General features: G+C 33.2%; 1 protein-coding gene across 1 annotated transcript in view; it reads right to left on the bottom strand.

Moving 5' to 3' along the window:
- LOC145736091 (uncharacterized) overlaps window positions 1-20,570 on the bottom strand; it is a 97,076-nt gene that overhangs the window by 18,367 nt on the left and 58,139 nt on the right. The window contains 1 exon segment of the mRNA XM_081990343.1: window positions 20,364-20,447. Coding sequence (XP_081846469.1) covers window positions 20,364-20,447 — 84 coding nt within the window.

The raw sequence follows: 20,570 nt of genomic DNA, 5'->3' as shown, positions 1-20,570 counted from the left end.
TAATCTAGTGTGACTCCGTTATTGGAAAAAAATTCAAAAAACTGTTTAATTAGAAAGTTGTAGAGAAGTTAATTCTCTACAAGATTGCTATCATGCACTTTTTTCCTAAAGGATCGCTTAAGAGACTTATTTAAAAAAAACTGTGATAAAGCTCAAAAAGGTGCTATTTAACAATCCCAAGAAATTGAACCAAGCGTAACTCCGTTATTTGGAAAAATATCAAAAAACTTCAGAAGGAGAAAGTTTTGGAGAATTTTATGCTCTATAAGACTGATATAAGGCACTTTTACCTTAAAGGGTCATGTAAGGGATTTATCTAAAAAAATCTTTACTTAAGCAAAAATGTGCTATTTAAAAATCCCATAAAACTCAACCAAGCGTAACTTTGTTATTTGGAGTTGAAAGTAGTAAAATGAGAACGGGAGTAAAAAGGCAAAAAAGAATAAGAACATACAAAAAGACATAAAAAAAAACAAAAAATACTAAGGTAAAAAACATACAAAGTAGACAAAAAAGAAAATGGAAACGAGGAATACACATAAAAACAAAGACAAAAAAATATTGAAAAGGAGAAGAATAAGAACGAAAAAAGAAGACAAAAAAGAAAAAAAGGGAAAGACAAATGATATGACATAAAAATATAGAAAATAAGAAAGAGAAGAAGACGAAAGAAAAATAGAAAACAAAGAAAAGAAGACAAAGAAGAAAAATAAAAAAAAGAAAAAGAAAAACGTAGAAGAAGAAGAGAGAAAAAGAAACATAAGTAAAAAACAACGATGAAAAAGCAAAAGAAGATAAATCAAAGACAAAAAAGAAAAACAACTAGACGACGGAGAAGAAAAAAAAAAAAAACAAAAAAAAATGAAAAGAAAAGAAGAATTTTATCCTTTACAAGATCGCTATTATGCACTTTTGTTCTGAAGAGTCATTCAAATGATTTATTTTAAATAAACTGAATTAAAGCACAAAAATGTGCTTTTTTAAAAAACGTAAAAAATTCAACCAAGTGTAACTCCGTTATTTGGATAAAAATCAATAAAGTGTATTAAGAGAAAGTTGTAGAGAATTTCATCCTCAACAAGATTGCTTTAAGGCACTTTTTCCTAAAAGGTCACCTAAGAAAATTATTTATAAAACAAAACAAGCACAAAAAAATGCTCTTAAAAAACACAGGAAATCAACCTAGCGTAACTCCGTTATGTAGAAAAATCTGAAAAAACTGTAGAAGGAGAAAGTTGTAGATAATTTTATCGTCTACAAGATTGGTATAAGGCACTTTTGCCGTAAAGAGAGTCGTCCAAGAGATTTATTTCAAAAAAACTGGCTAAAGCACAAAAAAGTGCTTTTTAAAAAACCTTACAAATTCAACCAAGCCTAATTCCGTTATTTGCAAAAATAGCAAAAAACTGTAAATGGAGAAAGTTGTAGAGAATTTCATCCTCTACAACATTTGTACCAGAGATTTTTGCCCTAAAAGGTCATCCAACAGATTTATTTCACGAAAACCATTTAATGAATAAACTTTGCGCTACTTATAAAATTAAAACTAGAGTGGTTCTTGAAAAAACCGATACTTATTAGAGCTCGAATCAGATGAGAAAAGGCCACCGCATCATCAATGACGCAGTTTTTAAAACTATTTCTTTCTCCTTCTACAGTTGCCGTCGCATTAGATATAATCAGAGGCGTCCTATTAAAATATTCCCAAAATATATTGTTAAGCGGTCAAAAAGCCACTTGGCAACGTAGTACGGTTTTTACTTGGACACAATTAAAACAGATGCGGCAGCGGCCAGGGACATTTGGACCTTTTTATATGCTTTTACTAGCCGGCACTCTAAACGGTGTTGCCAAGTTTAAAAAAATGTAGTGGCGGACAGGGAGACTTAGGGGGTTAGGTTAGGTTCCGTTTTAGTCTGGTGTTTTGGTTGTATTGTTGATGGTCGCAGTTGAAGTTCACATAGTGTTATGAATAAAAAACGTTATTTTGTCAAAATGTCTTTCAAAAAGGTTGGAAAGAAAGGTGTTATCATATACAGCCAAGGCCGTGAAATCGTCAGTAACGTCTTACAATTTATGAAGAAAGAAGCAGAAGGAGTTTCCATTCCTTTGAAAAACTTGTTGTCTTTTATTTTCTTTATTAAAAACGACGAAAATGTTTCATTTTACTGATAAAATAATAGCACGCCACTGACTGGCTGCAACAACTTGGAAAGTAAGGAGAGCAGCAATATTTAAAGCGAGACGTACAGAGATCGTGACATCATCGTTTGATGACGCCTGTGGCCTTTTCTTAGCTGATTCGAGCTCTACATACTTCCTTTTTTAGAGAGCACCGTCCACACTAATTCACTTTCTCATTAAAAACGCGTTAAATTTCGATATAACCGAGACGTTCTTAAGATAAAAAGTTAAGGTATTCCGATATGGACAATTATTCAAAATTCTTTACATAAATCTTATTATAATAGAAATACTGAAAAAAATGTTACAGTTTTGGTAATGTTTAGTATATTATTAGCATTTAATCCGAAATAATTGTCATAAAAACAGTAAGTGCGGAAAGTGATAATTTACCGCATAGTTGTAGAAAATTTTGATTTAATGTAATGTAACAGAATTTCGGTGTAATTTCTACATTTGCTCGTACATGAAGTAAATATAGAAGAAACCACTGTAATTAGCGGTTACGTCATAAGGTCTCGGTAAGCAGTATTGAATGATGTATAAATATACAGGGTGTCCCATTTAAAATAGTACAGTTTTGGGCGTTTGAATGCAGTGACAACAGATTTGGTGCCATTCCCTATTGTAAGTAATGACGGTTTTGACACTGAATATCTCAGGAAGGGTCCACTTTTTGTACACCACATAGTAGGCCATCAAGTAGGCATCGGCAAGCAGAATTAAATATATAGGGTGTCCCACCTAAAATTGTGTAGTTTTTGGCTTTTGAATGAAAAAAAAAATCATTTTGAAATATTCATGGAAAAACATGTAATTATTACAAAATTTCTAGTAATTTTTTTGAAATGGAAAACACTGGTTTCCAGGTAATTTGTATCAGGAAATGATTCACTTTATACATCTATAGTTTAAAGGAATTTTGTCTGAAAATCTACTTCATCAAGATAAAAGGGAGGGAAAGAAACAAGTCCATTGCTCGGCACGTTCAAACGGAAATTTACTGGTAAAAGTGGGAAAATAAGGAGTCGTATAAAGTAGGATATATGCAAAAGCCGGTAGTCCTGGCGGGCCGAAAAATAATAGCGGAGGGTCAGTGTTCCCAGGGGGGCCGTAAGAACTAAACTACCCGAGACGCCTCTAGATGGACACTTCGGTCTCCAAATGGACCTTCTTATGTCCCCGCATTCATAAATAAAACAGGATCCGATGTACATATGCCTAACGACTTTTCTCGACAACGTCCGAGGGACTAAATTAGGCGTCTGTCAGGAAAAAAACGCACTTTTTTCGCATACACAGCGGTCCAAATTATGCTTAGAGGGTGGAAAGTACTTACAAAATAGTGTCATTTTGTTTGTCGGCACCTGACGTCCTTTAGGAACTTTGACGCGTTTTAAAAGTTTCATAGCTAAATTCTACGGTTAATTCTGGACAATTTAGCTCTCTTGCAAAATGCACGTATTTTTAACCGTTTTCGAGATATTCGACAAAAACCCGTTCTACGATACTTTGACCAAAACTTTCAAATCGGACACTTGAATTTTCAAAATTGAATAACTCCGCCATTTTTTGACTTAAAGCGTGCGTAAACCACTCAAAATGAAGCTCTGCTAGTCCTCTTTTATGTCATACCAGTTACTCGATGGGTTCTTGTAAAATATATACAAGGTGACGCAAAAACAGGGCCGTGTTTGTTAGTCCTCCCCTGACGTCCTTTAAAGGGTTTAGCGGACTCTTAAAGTTACATAACGAGATTGTACGATTAATTCTGAACAAATTAGCTATCCTACAAAATTTTTGCATATTTAACCGTTTTCGAGATATTCGACAAAAACCCGTTCTACGATACTTTGATCAAAACTTTCAAATCGGACACTTGAATTTTCAAAATTGAATAACTCCGCCATTTTTTGACTTACAGCGTGCGTAAACCACTCAAAATGAAGCTCTTCTGGTCCTCTTTTCTGTCATACCAGTTACTCGATGGGTTCTTGTAAAATATATACAAGGTGACGCAAAAACAGGGCCGTGTTTGTTAGTCCTCCCTGACGTCCTTTAAAGGGTTTAGCGGACTCTTAAAGTTACATAACGAGATTGTACGATTAATTCTGAACAAATTAGCTACCCTACAAAATTTTTGTATATTTAACCGTTTTCGAGATATTTGACAAAATCCAGTTGCACGGAAATTTGAACAAAACTTTCAAAACGAACACTCGAATTTCGAAAAATGAATAACCCTTCCATTTTTTGACTTACAGGGTGCGTAAATCACTCAAAATAAACCTCTTCTAGTCCTCTTTCCTATCATATCAGTCACTCGATTGGTTTTTGTGAAATCTATACAGGGTGTAGCAAATTACAGGATCGTGTTTGTTTGTTGTGTGGCTCTGACCGTTTTCGAGATTTCGTATGTCATCACATGTGCCACATCCAAATACCCTCAATTTACAGCTTAACTTGGACGAATTTGGACCACCCTGTATACGTGAAGTAATAAAAACTAATACCGTAAACGAGCAAAACAGAAATATTGATAAAAACCCAACCTCCAAAGTAAAATATTAGTGGGATTAGGACATTCAAATGTGTCAAAGCTTCCGACAATGTTTACCTAATTAGCCAAGTTTTCTTATCTAAAATTGACGATGAATCAACCATTTTAAATCATATTAAAGTGATGGAATATTGACATATTCAACTGGATTTTCCAGTAAATTGCGCCAAATTTTCCTAGTCAAAACTATGAAATGTTGCATCACTTGCCTGCTGAATCTCCTGATCTAAGTCCATTAGAGACTTTTTTATTCATTCAGAATTCGCTTATCTTGATACACTCTGTATTAGTATGTAATCTGACACTAAAATACGTTTCAAATCACAACCGTATTTTCTGGGACACCATGTATGGTACGAAATTGTCAAGACACAGATTGACTTGAATTGAGTTTAACATAATACATTTACAGTGTTGTCAAATTGATTTTTTACGTTTCTTTACTAATTAATACTTAAAAATTTTATTACCAATCCCTTAAACGTTTTTGAACACTCTGTATACGTTAAATCGTTCTACAGTTAGCACGCAACGTTTTTAGCATTTTGCAATCGCTAAAACCCCAAAAATAGTGTTATCAAAATTTTGATGCAATTTACAAAAAAATAAATAAAAAATGCCAAATATTTCGAAAACTGTTAGAGTTACGGAAATTTTTCTGGCTCAATGAATTTTTGAGATATTGCCAAAAAATTTTTTTTAAACCAGATTTTCAGTTATTTTTTTATTAGTAAATAATATAACTTAAGTTTTTGCCAAACATTCTACATTAACAGTATTTTGCTAAAATTGAAAGATATGGAGGTAATCAAAGTTAAGAATGACTTCAGACATTTTCCCCATTTCCAGGGCAATTAATCGGCCCAAAAACAATAATTGTTGGCTTTTTGTGACCGATTTGAGCAATTAACCCCACAAATTGAACGTCTCCAACTTCTGGGGACTCGAATTTATCAAAACAGCAGAAAATATCATTTCAATTAAAAGAATCGTTTAACTGCATCGATGCATTTGATATCGGCCAATAGTAAATTGGTCCAATTATCGGATATTATTGCCTTTTCCGTTTTTTTTTTTCGATTCATTAATTTCTGCCAGAAATTAATTAGTTGACCATTTTTAGACGTTTCAAGTGGATCATAAACCACACTCAAATAATAAGCTAAAAACAAAAACATTCAGTCAACTTTAGAGCCCTCTGGCGGCCAAACCGTACCAGTAACCAATCAACTTTTATACGTCAATGGAAAGCTCATTTTATTGGCTATCCAGTGGCATATAAAAGTTTATACAAAGTGTTGCAAATTATCGTGTTATTTACTGTTTAGTGACAGGGTGCACCAGAAACACGTTCTGACTAGTTAAGGGTTGATTTGCCTCTGGAAATTTTGGAAAACACGGTCACGTGACCTACAAGGTCTGCCACAATACTTGAAAATTTTCTGAAAAGTTGTTTTTGTGTAAAGGACAATTTTCGTAAGGGTCAAAGTTGCTTGAAAAACCGGCCTATCCTAATGGGTTTTGCGTTAGTTTGGCCACTTAGTGCAAGCGAAAATCGACCTTATAAATTTTTTTTAACAGTTTTGTTACGGCCCTGGATTTGACACTAGCTGTGCTTGATTTGCGCAAAATATCAGTACCGTATCTGCCGATTATCTTTTAAAAACCCTTCAAATAATTTAGAGTGATAAGAGTCAAGGAAAATATTCAGTGAAATTTGGAGCCCTCTGGCGGCCAAACGGAGGACTCTATCAATCAATGTTGACATATTTTGTGAAAGCTCGCACCTTGCGATATTTTTTTGCTTCAGTGTCATACGTCACCTGTCAAGTAAGCGGGTCAAAACGACAAGAGTAAAAAAAATCCCCGTTTTTTTCATCTAGTGACTTTGACGCTCTCTAGCGGCCAAACGTTGTCACTTATCGAGCAATGTTGACACATTTCCTGAAAGCTGACACTTTGGGCTATCTTTTTGCTTCAGGGACGTTTTAACGTCAGCTGTCAAATAAGCGAGTTATTCAAGGTCAGAGCGACCAGTGTCGTCAATTTTCCAGAAACTGGTTTTGTGCAAATGACAATTTTCGTAAGGGCCAAATTTGCCTGAAACACCGCCACCTTCCTAATGGGGTTTGCGTTAGTTTGGCCATTTAGTGCAAGCGAAAATCGACCTTAATAATTTTGTTACGGCTCTGAATTTGATAATTACTCTGCCAAGTTTCAGGGCCGTAACTGCCCGATTTTTTTTAAAAACCTGTCAAATAATTTAGAGTGATGAGAGTCTAGAAAAATATTAAGTCAACTTTGGAGCCCTCTGGCGGCCAAACGGAACACTCTATCAATCAATGTTGAAATGTTTTCTGAAAGCTCACACCTTGGGCTATCTTTTTCCTTCAGAGACGTTTTAACGTCAGCTGTCAAATAAGCGAGTTATTCAAAGCGACCAGTGTCGTCAATTTTCCTGAAACTGGTTTTGTGCAAATTACAATTTTCGTAAGGGTCAAATTTGTCTGAAACACCGCAACTCTCCTAATGGGGTTTGCGTTAGTTTGGCCATTTAGTGCAAGCGAATATCGACCTTAATAATTTTTTTGATTTGACAATGTTATGGAAGATTTACGCCAAATATCAGGACCGTACCTGTCCGATTTACTAAAGAAAAAAAAATAAAATTTTACTCAACCAACTATTTTTAGAAATATCAAGTGGATCATAAACAACACTCAAATAAATAAGCTAAAAACAAAAAGTGAGTCACACAAGTGGTACTTACTTGGATAAGCAAAATTATTCAAATTAGGCACTGATGAGCTATTTGGTTGAAAATAATTCTTATAAGGCCCGTTTAAAAGTGTCGATGTCATGTTGAAGTACCAATGATTAACCGCACACTGAATATTTAAAATAACATATTACTATAAGTAACGTTATCGATAGATTATATATGGGTGTCTTAGAATATTGATAAGAGATCACTCAGAGCGTTGCTCACCTGTAATTCTAGTTGACATCACTCATATTAAGTATAAGAGAAAAGCGATTATAAGTTTGTAAAAAAGCGCGCTAACGCACGTGATCACCAACACGGCCAATAACATGATCCGAGTGATCTGGATCGCGTTCCTTAAGAAACTGATCGTCAAATAGCCACTGGCCAGACCACGGAAGTTCATGGGAATTTGAGTTTTAATGTCATGCACCCCCGTATATTTCACCACCCTCCAAAGGGGGGCGGAAAAGGTCATTCTCTCATATTTTCCAATTTAAAACTGTTCCAAATTGAGTTCAGTTTACTAGAAAAATGAATGAATGAAACTTGCACTTCAAACAGGTCCAGTAGAATTTAGCAAAAAAAAAACAAAATTTGCGAGAATAACCCATCAAGTTAATGCTACTCACGTTTTTGAGATATTTCGCAGAAAAACAACTTTTGTCAATTATTACAGTGCTGCGTTATTACAATTCTTCGTTAAATTGTCATTAATCAGCAATTATTAATTATCGTTGATTAACTGTTATCGGTTCATTATAGGTTAGAAACGTCATAAAGTATAGGTAATCTGATTGCTAAAACAATCGGATAAAGGTTGATTTACTCCTAAAAATTATAATTTTAACTTATACATATATCATATCAAAAATGCTTGTTTTTAATGTGGTATAGTAGGAATCAAACAAAATGAGGATGACGTCACGTTTCAACAACGAGATCAACCACTAAATTGTTTTTTTTAACAGTTTTCGAGATATTTGTCTTGTTGAAAAAAACGATTTTCCAAAATAAGGAAATACTAAACCTAACCTAACTTAACCTAAATTTTCGTGTTTTGACGTTGTTATCGGTTTTAAAATCGAAAATTTAGAATTTTTCAAAAATTTTCCAATTTTTAGAGTTGTCAGAAGATTGTCATTATGTCAAAAATATGAATTTTTTTGCTCTGCAATTTGATACATATCAGTCTTTCACAGTCGCTGAAAGCCTAAAAATGAGGGAGATACGGAATTTTAATTTTTTTTACAAAATCGAATATCTCAGAAACGGTTTGAGTTACAGAAATTTGAAAGAGACCAAAAATGTTCAGAATTACTCTCTGCACCCAGCGGACTAGGTTTACATCTATTTAGAATCGGATGAACATGGTCACAACTGGCATAACCTTAATTTCAAATTGAAGTTTTTTTTTCTCGTTTTGAACACTATGTATATGTCCAATATTGTGTGCGGTTAGTACGAGATGAAAGAGCAGTTTGAGACAAACATTTGGGTTATTGAGAGTCGCTGAAACCCTCAAAATGGTGAAAATACGAAATTTTTAATATTTTAATGCAATTTCCAAAAAAAAATCAAAAAAGTAAAATATCTTCAAAAAGGTTAGAGTTACAGAAATTTTGAAAGAGACATAACCTTGATTTCAAATTGAATTTTTTTCGCTATCCCGCGCCTTGGAAGTTTCTTGAGCGCAATGTTTCCTATCTCGTTCCATCCTGGTGCCTTTCTGATGTTGAGGTTCCGCAGGATTTCCTGTAGCTCCTCTGACGTCGCGTGCCGGATTGGGTGGTCTGTTCATGATGTTTTTCCAGGCGTCGGCGTTATCCTCGTCGATGTTGTTCTCCTGAAGTTGTCTCTCTAATGTGTCGGCAAAGGTCTGCTTTGTCCCTCTTCTCGTAGACAATCCTGTTGTTGCCGTGAATGGCTCGAATTTGCTTCCTCTTTTGTCGCAGTGTTTTCAGCATGCTTCTGTCCTTGGAATTTAGGCTTTCTAGGTTTCTGCCATTGGTTTGCTCTATGGTCGTCCAGCTCTAAGCTGGTTAAGCCTGTTCTTGTCTGCAGGAGCTCCTGTCCTCATGCGTCAAGGTTTATTTTAATAACAAGAGAAACATTATTATTTCCTTCTTAAACTACTTTAATTTGGGTACATTTTGCATGACGAGTTTAAAATTATTAAGATTAGGGAAGAATTAAAGAGTGACGTTTCAGCTGTCTCATCAGGGATTAAGCGCCATAATTAAGTTAGCCGCTTATCGGCTAATACATTTATATTATTTTGAAATTAACGTAATTTATAATATATTATTTAAAATATCCTTAACTGTCAGCCAGCCGGCGAAATAAAAACTAATCTTAAAATATCTTTATATGGCCGGTATTTACATAGCTTTAATACATACATTTCAAAACAGATAACTATATATAAAGCAGGTGTTATTAATATTATAAGTAAATAAGTTTGATCTGAATTGATAATAATATTTATTCTGCGACAGGTATTTCATCACCGAAAAAACGAGGAATTTTCAGTGATGTTGAATGAATGAATAAAACACTCCTTTAAATTGTATTCCTTATACATAAGTGAGTGGTTTAAAAGTGAACCTTTGACCGGGAAAAAGGTTCGAATTTTCTATGCATTAAGAGCGAGAAATTTGCCCTTTAAAAGTGCCCTAAAAAGCGACATTAAAGACCGTTTCTCTGAATATATTTTGCAAGTTCAAGGGGTTCTTTTTGGTCTGGTCAGCTGCATTTACTTCAGACCCTTATTTATACTGTGTAAACACGGTCCACCCCCGCTTAATACATAATTTCATTCTATTTTTATGTACAGAGTGAACCAGAAACACGAAAATTGCTACTTTTCTAGTCCATGTTTTGACTGTTTTTATTCCAAGAACCAAATCAAAAAGGTTAGTCAAAAATATACAAAGAACAACTAAAAAAATTAATTAATTGTTTTGCTTTGTTCCTAAGATAATTTTAATATTCCTATTTGTGTGGTGGTGTAAACTGGGTGCAGAAAGTGACTGTGAACATTTTTGCTCTCTCGCAAAATTTCCGTAACTCTAACCGTTATCGAGATATTCCACTTTTTTAGTCTTTGAATTTGAAAATTCTGTATTCCTGCCGTTTTTGTGTAAGAAGAAATTTTTTAAAAAAAGGTGTTAAATATTTACGCTTTTTTACGTTTTGTGGTAAAAAACATTGTAGAACTACTGAGTTTTGATGTAGTGCGACGTTGCCAAACTGTTAGGTTTTTCAGGGAAAAAATGATGTAAATTAATATATTTGCAAATCCATAGATTCTCTTAAAACGGATACGTTAAAGTGATTTTTTGAGTACCTTTTAATTTCACTTTTCAACCTATTTTTAGCCTCAAATAATTTTATTATTAAATTTTCTAATATTATTACTCCAAAAGCAAACGTAATGGGGTACTTGAAAAGCTGATTAAACACTTAACAGTTGACCTGCAAGCAGTGTTGCCAGGTATGGTAATCATTCTCCAACTTTGGGGAATTCGAACCACACGAAGGTTAAGGGGGGGTTTGTGTGTATACAGGGTTAGAAAAAGAAATTGGACTGCGTCAGATTTTTGACAGATATGACGTGAAGATATGTCAAAATCCTGCAAACTGTCAAAAACCATTCTATGAAGCAAAAAAAGGACATTTGCAAAGTATAAAAATACTTAAACTTCAAGAAAACTTTTTTGGGGTAATTCGGTCATTTTAGTGTTGGCAACACTGTCTGCAAGCAACAATAATAATTTAATAGGCAATTATCGATGTTTTTTCTGAAATATTCATACTATTCATACAACCGAGTGCATATTATCGGAATCTTATCTCTCTAGGCTGAAAAACATAAACGTCTTAGGAAAAAGGTGTTCTGTTTGCCCGAGATATATACATATTTATTGACAATTATAAATAATGACATACTTTAAAGCTCGTTGAATCCGAGTCAACGATACTACGTTCGCGTAACCATCTTGAATTACGATTAAGTCGATTATTGATACATATTTAGATAACGATAATATTTGCGTCTTTTTTTTTAATTTTTAGTGAAATTGTACACGCAGTTGCTGCATAGAAATCACCCTGTATAACCTACTATAATGTTGTGACAATTTCCGATCTTACTCTGACAACTTAATATTTTGACATATTTGTATTTTGACTTAATCTAGATTTTATAGTTTTCAACTTTAAAGTCTCGACCATTTTACTGTTTACTAATATTTGACAATTATTTTACTCTGACAACTCATTCATTTTGTAGTTCAATTGAACCATGTATTTTGACAACTTTTTTTACTCTCAAGTTGTTGACAATTTTCGATTTTGCTTTGACTACATAGCTTTGATTTTGACAAACTATAACGAGTGAAACTTAGATTACTAGGGTGTGTCTGATAACAACCAAGACAGAAGAAACTTTACTGGTTTTTTGTTAATGGGACACCCTGTATAATATTGTACAGTTTTTCAAACTGATTGGTTTTGTATTTATGTCACAAAATGCATTTCTGTGTCAGTTTCAATTTATTATCTTTAATAAGTATAAAAATAATTTATGTCTCCAAACTGACAGAATTTTGTAATAAAAGTATCAATTATTACTGTAATTTTCAGGATTCATAGTCAACAATACAGGGTGTGCTTGAGTTAGGAGAAAAATCTAATTTTTTGTGCGTTTATCAACTTTCTTCTAAATATCTCGAAAACGGTTCAATTTGGCAGTCTGAAATTTTTACAGCCAATGCACCTCGACAGTATACAACTTTTACGATCTAGGTACGCTATTTTCTCGTAGGAGGCACTGTTTTACCGTCAAAAATAAAAATCTGAATTTTTAGAGGTACCTGCAAAATTCAGGAAATTGGAATTTCAAAAAATGGCAAATATTAAGTATTTTCTGGAAAACGGGAGTATCTAAAGCTGTTCTGACACCAAAACTGTATTCCTGAAATAAAAATTAGTTTGAAAAAACAATTTTGTTAAGGTCGAATACTCCAATAGAACGGTAGTTCACTAAAAACACAATAATTTGCATCGTTCCACTCAATCGTACATAACTTGTTTATTTAAAACATTTCCTATAAACATGCTAGAATACCATTGGTAGCCAATAAATTGGGCTATCACGTGACGTTACAATGGCAACTTTAAGTCTGACCATTTGGGCGCTAGAGGGAGTTAAAGTGTATTAACTTTTTATTGTAAATATCATACATTTTCAGAACATTTAGCCCATTCCTATTTTCTTGACAATCAAATAAATTTCCAATTATCGATACCATAAATTACCGTTCCCCACCCCTTCAATTTATTTAATTAAACATTTCAACCCTTATATCGTTGGGGACCAATTAGGGTGTTTCCTAATGCAATTCTGTGGGGTTTCAATAACAAATTGATGGGTATATAAACTTCATATACTTCACCGGAACTTGTTAAAAATTAATAAAAACTATAGAACGGAAGAAAGGCAGCTAATCTAATATTAAGCAGATAAATAATGGCGAAACGTACATTAAAACGTCTGAAAGTTTGATAATTAAATTAATTAATGTTTGAAAGTTTCATATTTTGCGCCTTTATGAACAGTTTTAATGTCTTTTTGATAAATTGACGGTTATTAATATTGATATGAACTTCTGTCCGAGTTTTCCTCAATTTTACTTTTATTCCACTAATAAACGAATATTAATTAAATTTTTGGCCAGATAAAATAGAGAATAACTACGTTAATTAGAAAATTGTCACATCATTTTTTTTGACACAGAATACAGTGTGTTTTAGAAAAATTCTGCACTAAAAAATCTGTTTTTATAAAAATTTTTAGATTTTGTTGAAAAAGTGCACATTTTGGATTTAAATAATGATTTAAAAGACACTGAAAATTTTATAATTATTCTTATAGTAGGAAATGCAATGATAAATGAATTACGAAAAAGTTAACTAATTTAGTGCTTTTGACAAAATACAACATTTGCAGGCTGAAAACAGCTTTCAAACCTACTAAAACAGCTTTACAGGCCAGATTTGCAAGGTTTTTAGACTTTTTAGAGTGGACAAAATCAGTCAAAACATTTTTGGTCTCTCGTGAAATTTTCGTAACGCTTACCATTTCCGAGATACTCGATTTTTTTTGGAAATTGCCTAAATATTTTGATAGTTCCGTATTTCTGCTATTTTTGAGGTTTCAGGGACTGTAAGAAGCTCAAAAGGTTTGTCTTGAACTGCTCTTTCACCTCGTGCTAACCGCAACATGATTGAATATATACAGAGTGTTTAAAAAACAGTTAAAACTGAAACTAACGCTCCGCTAGTTTTGACCACGTTTACTCGATTATAAGTGGGTTCAAACATAGTCCACCGGGTGCAAAAAGTTTTTCTGAACATTTTTGGTCTCATGCAAAATGTTTGTAACGCTAACTGTTTTCTAGATATTTGACCTTTTTTACTTTTTTTGGAAATACTCACCAATTTTCAAAAAAAGTCATATATCTGGGAAACGATTACAGTTAAGGAATTTTTCCAAGACACCAAAAATGTTAAGCATGACTTTCTGCACCCAATGGACTAGGTTTACACCCACTTAGAATCTGATGAAAGCTTTCAGAATTGGCAGAGTGCTAATTTCAAATTTCATTGTTATTCTTTTTATTTTTTTTCAACACCCTGTATATGTGAAATTATGTTGCGGTTATCACGAGGTGAAAGAGCAGGACCAGACAAACATTTTGAGATTTTTTCATTCGCCGGAAATCCAAAAATGGTGCAAATATAAAATTTTTAAAAATTTGGAGCAGTTTTCAAACAAAAAAGTAAAAACAGTCGAATATCTCCGAAACTGTAAGAGTTACAGAAATTTTGCAAGAGATCAAAAATGTTCAGAATGAGTTTCTGCACCCTGTGGTTCAATTTACACTCTCCTAGAATTGAGTGAACGTGGTCACAACTGGCAGAGCATTAGTTTTGAGTTTTACTGTTTTTTGAACACCCTGTTCATGTTAAATCGTGTTGCGGTTATCACGAGGTGAGAGAGCAGCTCCAGACAAACATTTTGAGCTTTTTTCAGTCGCTGAAACTCCAAAAATGGTGGAGATATAAATTTTTTTAAAATTTGGAGCAGTTTTCAAACAAAAAAGTAAAAACAGTCGAATATCTCGGAAACTGTAAGAGATACAGAAATTTTGCAAGAGACCAAAAATGTTGAGAATGACTTTTTTACTCAGTGGACACCCATTTAGAACCAGATAAACGCGGGCATAACTGGCAGAGCGTTAAATTCAACATTTTACTTTCAGTTTGTGTTTTTTTACGGTAAAATAGTGCATTTCACTGAAAAACGGTAATAAAATAATAAAACCTTTTTACTGAGATGCAAAAATTGCGTGTTTGTACAACCAATACGATTTCCTCAAAAAACATTCTTGTTTCTGAGATATTTGAAAAAATATGATTTTTTGCGTTAAGTCTCTAACTCAAACCATTTTCGAGATTCAGGCACCGTACATACAAACTTAAATTCATTTTTTTTAAAGTAGATTTATATCAAAAAAATTGATAGAATGCAAACTTATAGGTTTACGACCTTATAAAACAGGCAGTAAACAAGGAAAACAGGGAAAAACACAATCCTCCTCCAATTCAATCCTTTGGGAATTGAATGGTCCAGGCTGGCCTTATTTGATAAATGGCCAGGTCGAGTCGTACATTTGGCGGAAAATATGGACGGCTTATTGAAATTGAAATGCTTTTACTCGTTTCTATAGATAAATACGAAATATAGGGTGGACGCACATGCACGTAATGTCAATCAAGACAGTGCAGGACCTATAACAATATCGTACAATTGACAGACTATTAGTGGATATTTCCCCTTTGCTGACTCACCCTTCTCGTTAGTGTCACGTGTTATTTCAAATCGTTTTTAATGTGGCTTATAATCCACCAGAAACGATTCTCTCACCCAGCAAATGGAAAAGGAATCACCCTGTATAAGGTGTAAGATAATACAGTAAGCACTTTTGTGTAAAGTAAAGAAATGGCGTCTTAAAAGAGTCACGTGCTATGGAAATTTACTCTAAACAGTGAAAGAATCAGTGGCTTATTTGGCATATACAGGATGTCCCAAACAATGTGTTTTCAAACAGAAACATTCACGTTGGGCGCCAAAAAAAAAATGAAGAAACCTACGTTGGGCGCCACAAAAAAAATATCTCAGTCTAAAATGCAAATTTTGATATTTCCAATGACAAAGATTACTTTAAATTCTTCTAAAATTTAATAACTACCTAACTTAATAACCTTAATTTGTAAAAAAGCAATTTTTTTTAATTTCGCTAAAAATTTGGATTTTTTAAATATTTATAGAACGTCACATTTAAACTCAAAAATTAAATTTATCTTCTAAATTTTATAGTAAAAACAATACAGAGAATTGCATTTAATTAAAAGTATGTTATAATAATTTATTACTAACCTAACCTAACTTTTATATTATTTTATTCTAGATTTTTAAATTTTGATTGCAACATTACGACACAAAATTAATAGTAAAAAAAATATTTTATTAATTTCTGATTAAATCAAAAAAAGAACACAACATACACTTGTGCAAATATTAAAACTTAACTTTAGTATTATCTGTAAAAAAATTTGAATTTTATGTCAATTTCAGGTCAATGTACAGTATGTACAGTTCAATTTAAAATTCAGAAAGTTTACACTTTGACGTATCTGTCGAAACAGACGACTAAAATAAGAGTTAAAAAACACTAGAATGACACAAAAACAAGTATTAGAAATTTAAAAAAAAAATGGTGTTAAAACAAGAAAATTGTGGGATAAAGGTAAGATAAGAAAGAAAGCAAAAAACAAGAAAAATGAGTACCTAATAAGCAATATAGAGAAGCAATAGACAAGATAACAAAGAAATATAGTGTGAAAAAAAATAAAACAAATAGGAACAACGTAATAGAAAAAATAAATAATAAGGAAAAGAAAAAAAGAAAATAACAAATTTTGAAAAAAGCAATAGAATTTTTAACTTTATATTCTCGCTTAAGTAGCATATACAGGGTCGTCTATTAAAAAATTGGTCTGACACATTGTTGAAAAAAATTGAAAAAAATAGTCATAAAATGATGTCATTACGGTCCATTTTCGCGTGCTATTAACTTGAATTGTTAAATAAACTGCTTAAGTAGACTGCTTTGGTTCAAGCAAATTTCGACCTTAACGACATTTGATATATGTTTATTATAAATTTAAAAAAAAGTAAATACAAATGTCTACTATCTTTCTAGGCAAATTTTAATTATACAGAGTGTCACAAAATTACCTGGTTATTCCATAAAATTTTCGCAACTATAACCATTTTTGAGATACTTTACAGATTTTTTTTAGATTTCATATCTCCGCCATTATTGGGGTTTCAGCCACTGTGGGTGCAAATCTCGTCCATTGGGTGCAGAAAGTGTTTCTGAACATTTTTGGTCTCTTACAAAATTCTCGTAACTCTAACCGTTTCCGAGATATTCTACTTTTTTAATATTTTTTTAGAAATTGTTTCAAAATTTTGAAAACTTTATTTTTTCGCCATTTTTGAGGTTTTATTGATTGTAAAAACCATAAAAAGTTTGTCTTCAACTACTCTGTCACCTCGTGCTAACTGCAACACGATTGAGCATATACAGGGTCTTCAAAAAACAATTCAATTTGAAACTATCGCTCTCCCAGTTGTGACCGCGTTTACCCGTTTTTGTGTGGGTGCAAACCTCATCTACTGGGTGTAAAAAGTATTTCTGGACATTTTTGGTCCTTTACAAAATTTCTGTAACTCTGACCGTTTCCGAGATATTCTACTTTTTTGATATTTTCTGGAAATTGTTTCAAAATTTTGAAAACTGTATTTCTCCGCCATTTTTGGGGTTTCAGTGATTATAAAAACCCTAATATGTTGGTCTTGAACTGATCTGTCACCTCACAACATATACAGGGTGTTCAAAAAACTAACAAAATATAGTCATAAATCAAAAGCAACTGGTGTTGTACAGGTAATCACTTAAAAACCACCCTAATTCATAAACAAATTTTATGCACCCTTAAAACGATTCGTTTTACCTGTGTAAAGTGTTTTACAACCCTTCTTTTGAATATAAACCCAGTTTAACTTTTTAATTTCGTATAACCTGTAACAGGTGGGTCGAAAGCGATTATCGTAAGGGCATGAATATTCAACGGGAGGGTCGAAAGGGTAAATTTAAATACCCTGTCAAAAGGGTCGCGTGTCGTCACTTTTTCACCTTTACAGGTGTCGACAGGGTGTGCATAAAAAAGCAAAGGAACGCGTAAATCCCCCATATTGATAGGCAACCCGCTAAACTCATTCGGCACCCCGTTTAAAGGGCTTTTTCTTAATGCGAAGGGCTCCCCATTTTAAACCTTCTCAAGTGGGGTAGTAAAACAGTCAATCTTTATCGTGTTGCCACGTTCCTGCGTCCATTTGTCCCTCGATTTAGGGCCGATTGCCCTTCTTTCGCGAGCGTCCGCCCTTTGCGACACTTTCTCTTATTTAAATTGAATTATACTTCAGTTAAAAGGTTTCCCCTTCACCCTTAAAGGAAAAAAAAGCATTTTTTTGTCTGGCTTATTTCAGATACAATTCAAAATGTGGTCACCCTATAGCTAATTGACGCAGTAAACCAGAGTTTTGGTGCATTAGTTTACGACAAACAATACGTGTTTGCTCCACCCTGTACATGCAAGTAAATTGTCATTGAAAGCACCTTTCCAAACCATGAACATTTCAGCTGAAACTTTGGCATATTTCGGATACAGTTTAAATGTGTTCACCCTGTAGCTAATTGTAGTAAACCAGCGCATTCACCAAACTGTATTATTTAATGAATTTTTTAGCTAAAACTTTTTTTCCTGAAATGTATACGAAGATATTTAGCGTCTAAATAGAGTTGAGACACCTTGTATCCTGTTGTTTTCTCCATTAGAAACAATCTGACACCTATTTCCTGGATATTGGCAAAAATGTAGATTTAAGTCGCAATCTCTTGCAGTTTTCGAGATTTTTTCTCCAAAAAACAGTTTTTATTCTTTATGTATCTTGAACACCCTGTATATGTTATTAAGTGAAAAAGTAGTTTGACACAAAAATTTTCAGCATTTTACAGTCGCTGAAACCCCAAAAATGCGGAGATGCGAAATTTTAAAAAAAATTGATACAATTTCCAAAAAAAGTCAAATATCCCGAAAACGGTTAGAGTAACGGAAATTTTGCTAGGGATCAAAAATGTTCAAAATTAATTTCTGCACCCAGTGGACTAGGTTTACAGCTACTTAGAAATGGGTAAACGCGGTCACAGCTAACAAAGCATCAGTTTCAAATTCTACTGTTTTTTGAACACCTTGTATATGTTTAATCGTGTTGCGGTTAGCATTAGGTGAAAGAGCAGTTTAAGACGAACAATTTGCGTTTTTTATGGTCGCTGAAATCCCAAACATGGCGGAGATGCGATATTTTCAAAATTTTGATGCAATTTTCAAAAAAAAGTGAAAAAAGTCAAATATCTCGGAAACGGTTAGAGTTACGGAAAATTTGCTAGAGACCAAAAATGTTCAAAATTACTTTCTGCACCAAGTGGGCTAGGTTTACACTTACTTAAAACTGCGTAAACGCGGTAACAACTGGCAGAACGTTAGTTTTAAATTATACTATTTTTGAACACCCTGTATATGTTAAATCGTGCTGCGGTTAGTACGAGATGAAAGAACGCATCAAAACGAACATTTTGAGTATTTTACAGTCGCTGAAACTTCACAAACGTCGAAGATACAACACTTTCAAAATTTTGATGAAGAAAAATTAAAAAAACTGGAATATCTCAAAAACAGTTAAAGTTACGGAAATTTTCCAAAAGGTCAATAATGTTCAAAATCACTTTCTGCACTCAAGGAACCACGTTTACATCCATTTAGAATCGGGTAAACGCAGTCACAACTTGAAAAGCGTTGTGAAAAGCGTGAAAAGTGATTTTTTGAACACCCTGTAAATATTCAATCGTGTTGCGGTTAGTACGAGGTGAAAGAGCAATTCAAACCGAACATTTTGAGCTTTTGACAGTCGCTGAAACTCTAAAAATGACGGGGATACGGAACTTTCCAAATATTGATGCAATTTCCGAAAAAAGTGAAAAAAAGTCGAATTTCTGGAAAACGGTTAGAGTTACGGAAATTTTGAACGAGACCAAAAATGTTCTACTTTAGTACGAAATTATTGTCAAATCGATAATTTTTCAAAGCAAGTAACGTTGTTCTGAAAGAATAACTTAAAAAGTGCGACAATTTTGCTTAAAAAATCACAGAAAATATAATTTGCAAAATTTAAAAACACATCACACATGACAGTTTTGACAATCAAAATTCGGTTTTTTAAACGACAATTTTGACAGTTCTAACATATTAGCACAATTACTAATGTCAGTTTTGACATATGAAAGGTTTTCCCGTCAATTTTGACATATTTCAACACTCTAAAAAATGTTATTTGACAATTCCAAGATAGTAACTAAAGGTCTTTTAAAAAAACAATTCTTCGGTATTAAAAGTAACATTCTGACGTCAATTTTGACAAGTGACAGTTACATTATTTGACAGCTTCAAGTCAGTTAAAATTAATTTTGACATTTTTCAAGACAGTAAATTTAGCTAAAAATACAATTTAAAGACAATATTTTGACCCTAACTGTAACTTTTGTAATTAATTTCTATTGACCAGGTGGAAAGTGTTTTTTCCACACTCAACTAAAAACTTACTTGGTGAAATTCTAAGTCTAGAATCTCTCTTAGAGTCTTCTGTTGGTCTCCAAGGTGACTCTTGACTGTTCATCCATAATTTTTCTGCAACAAAAACAAAACAGAAAATTAACCAAAAAGCACTCTAAAAACAACGTAATTGCTTCACAGAAGGCCTAATTCACATCAGTAGCGTCTCATTATAATTTTTTTGGGGGGTAATAACAG

This window comes from Ips typographus, linkage group LG11, assembly GCF_016097725.1.
Source record: "Ips typographus isolate SLU linkage group LG11, UJ_Ityp_2.0, whole genome shotgun sequence".
Taxonomy (NCBI): Eukaryota; Metazoa; Arthropoda; class Insecta; order Coleoptera; family Curculionidae; genus Ips; species Ips typographus.
The sequence above is the reverse complement of the archived record's forward strand: the minus strand, read 5'-3'. Positions and strand labels throughout refer to the sequence as shown.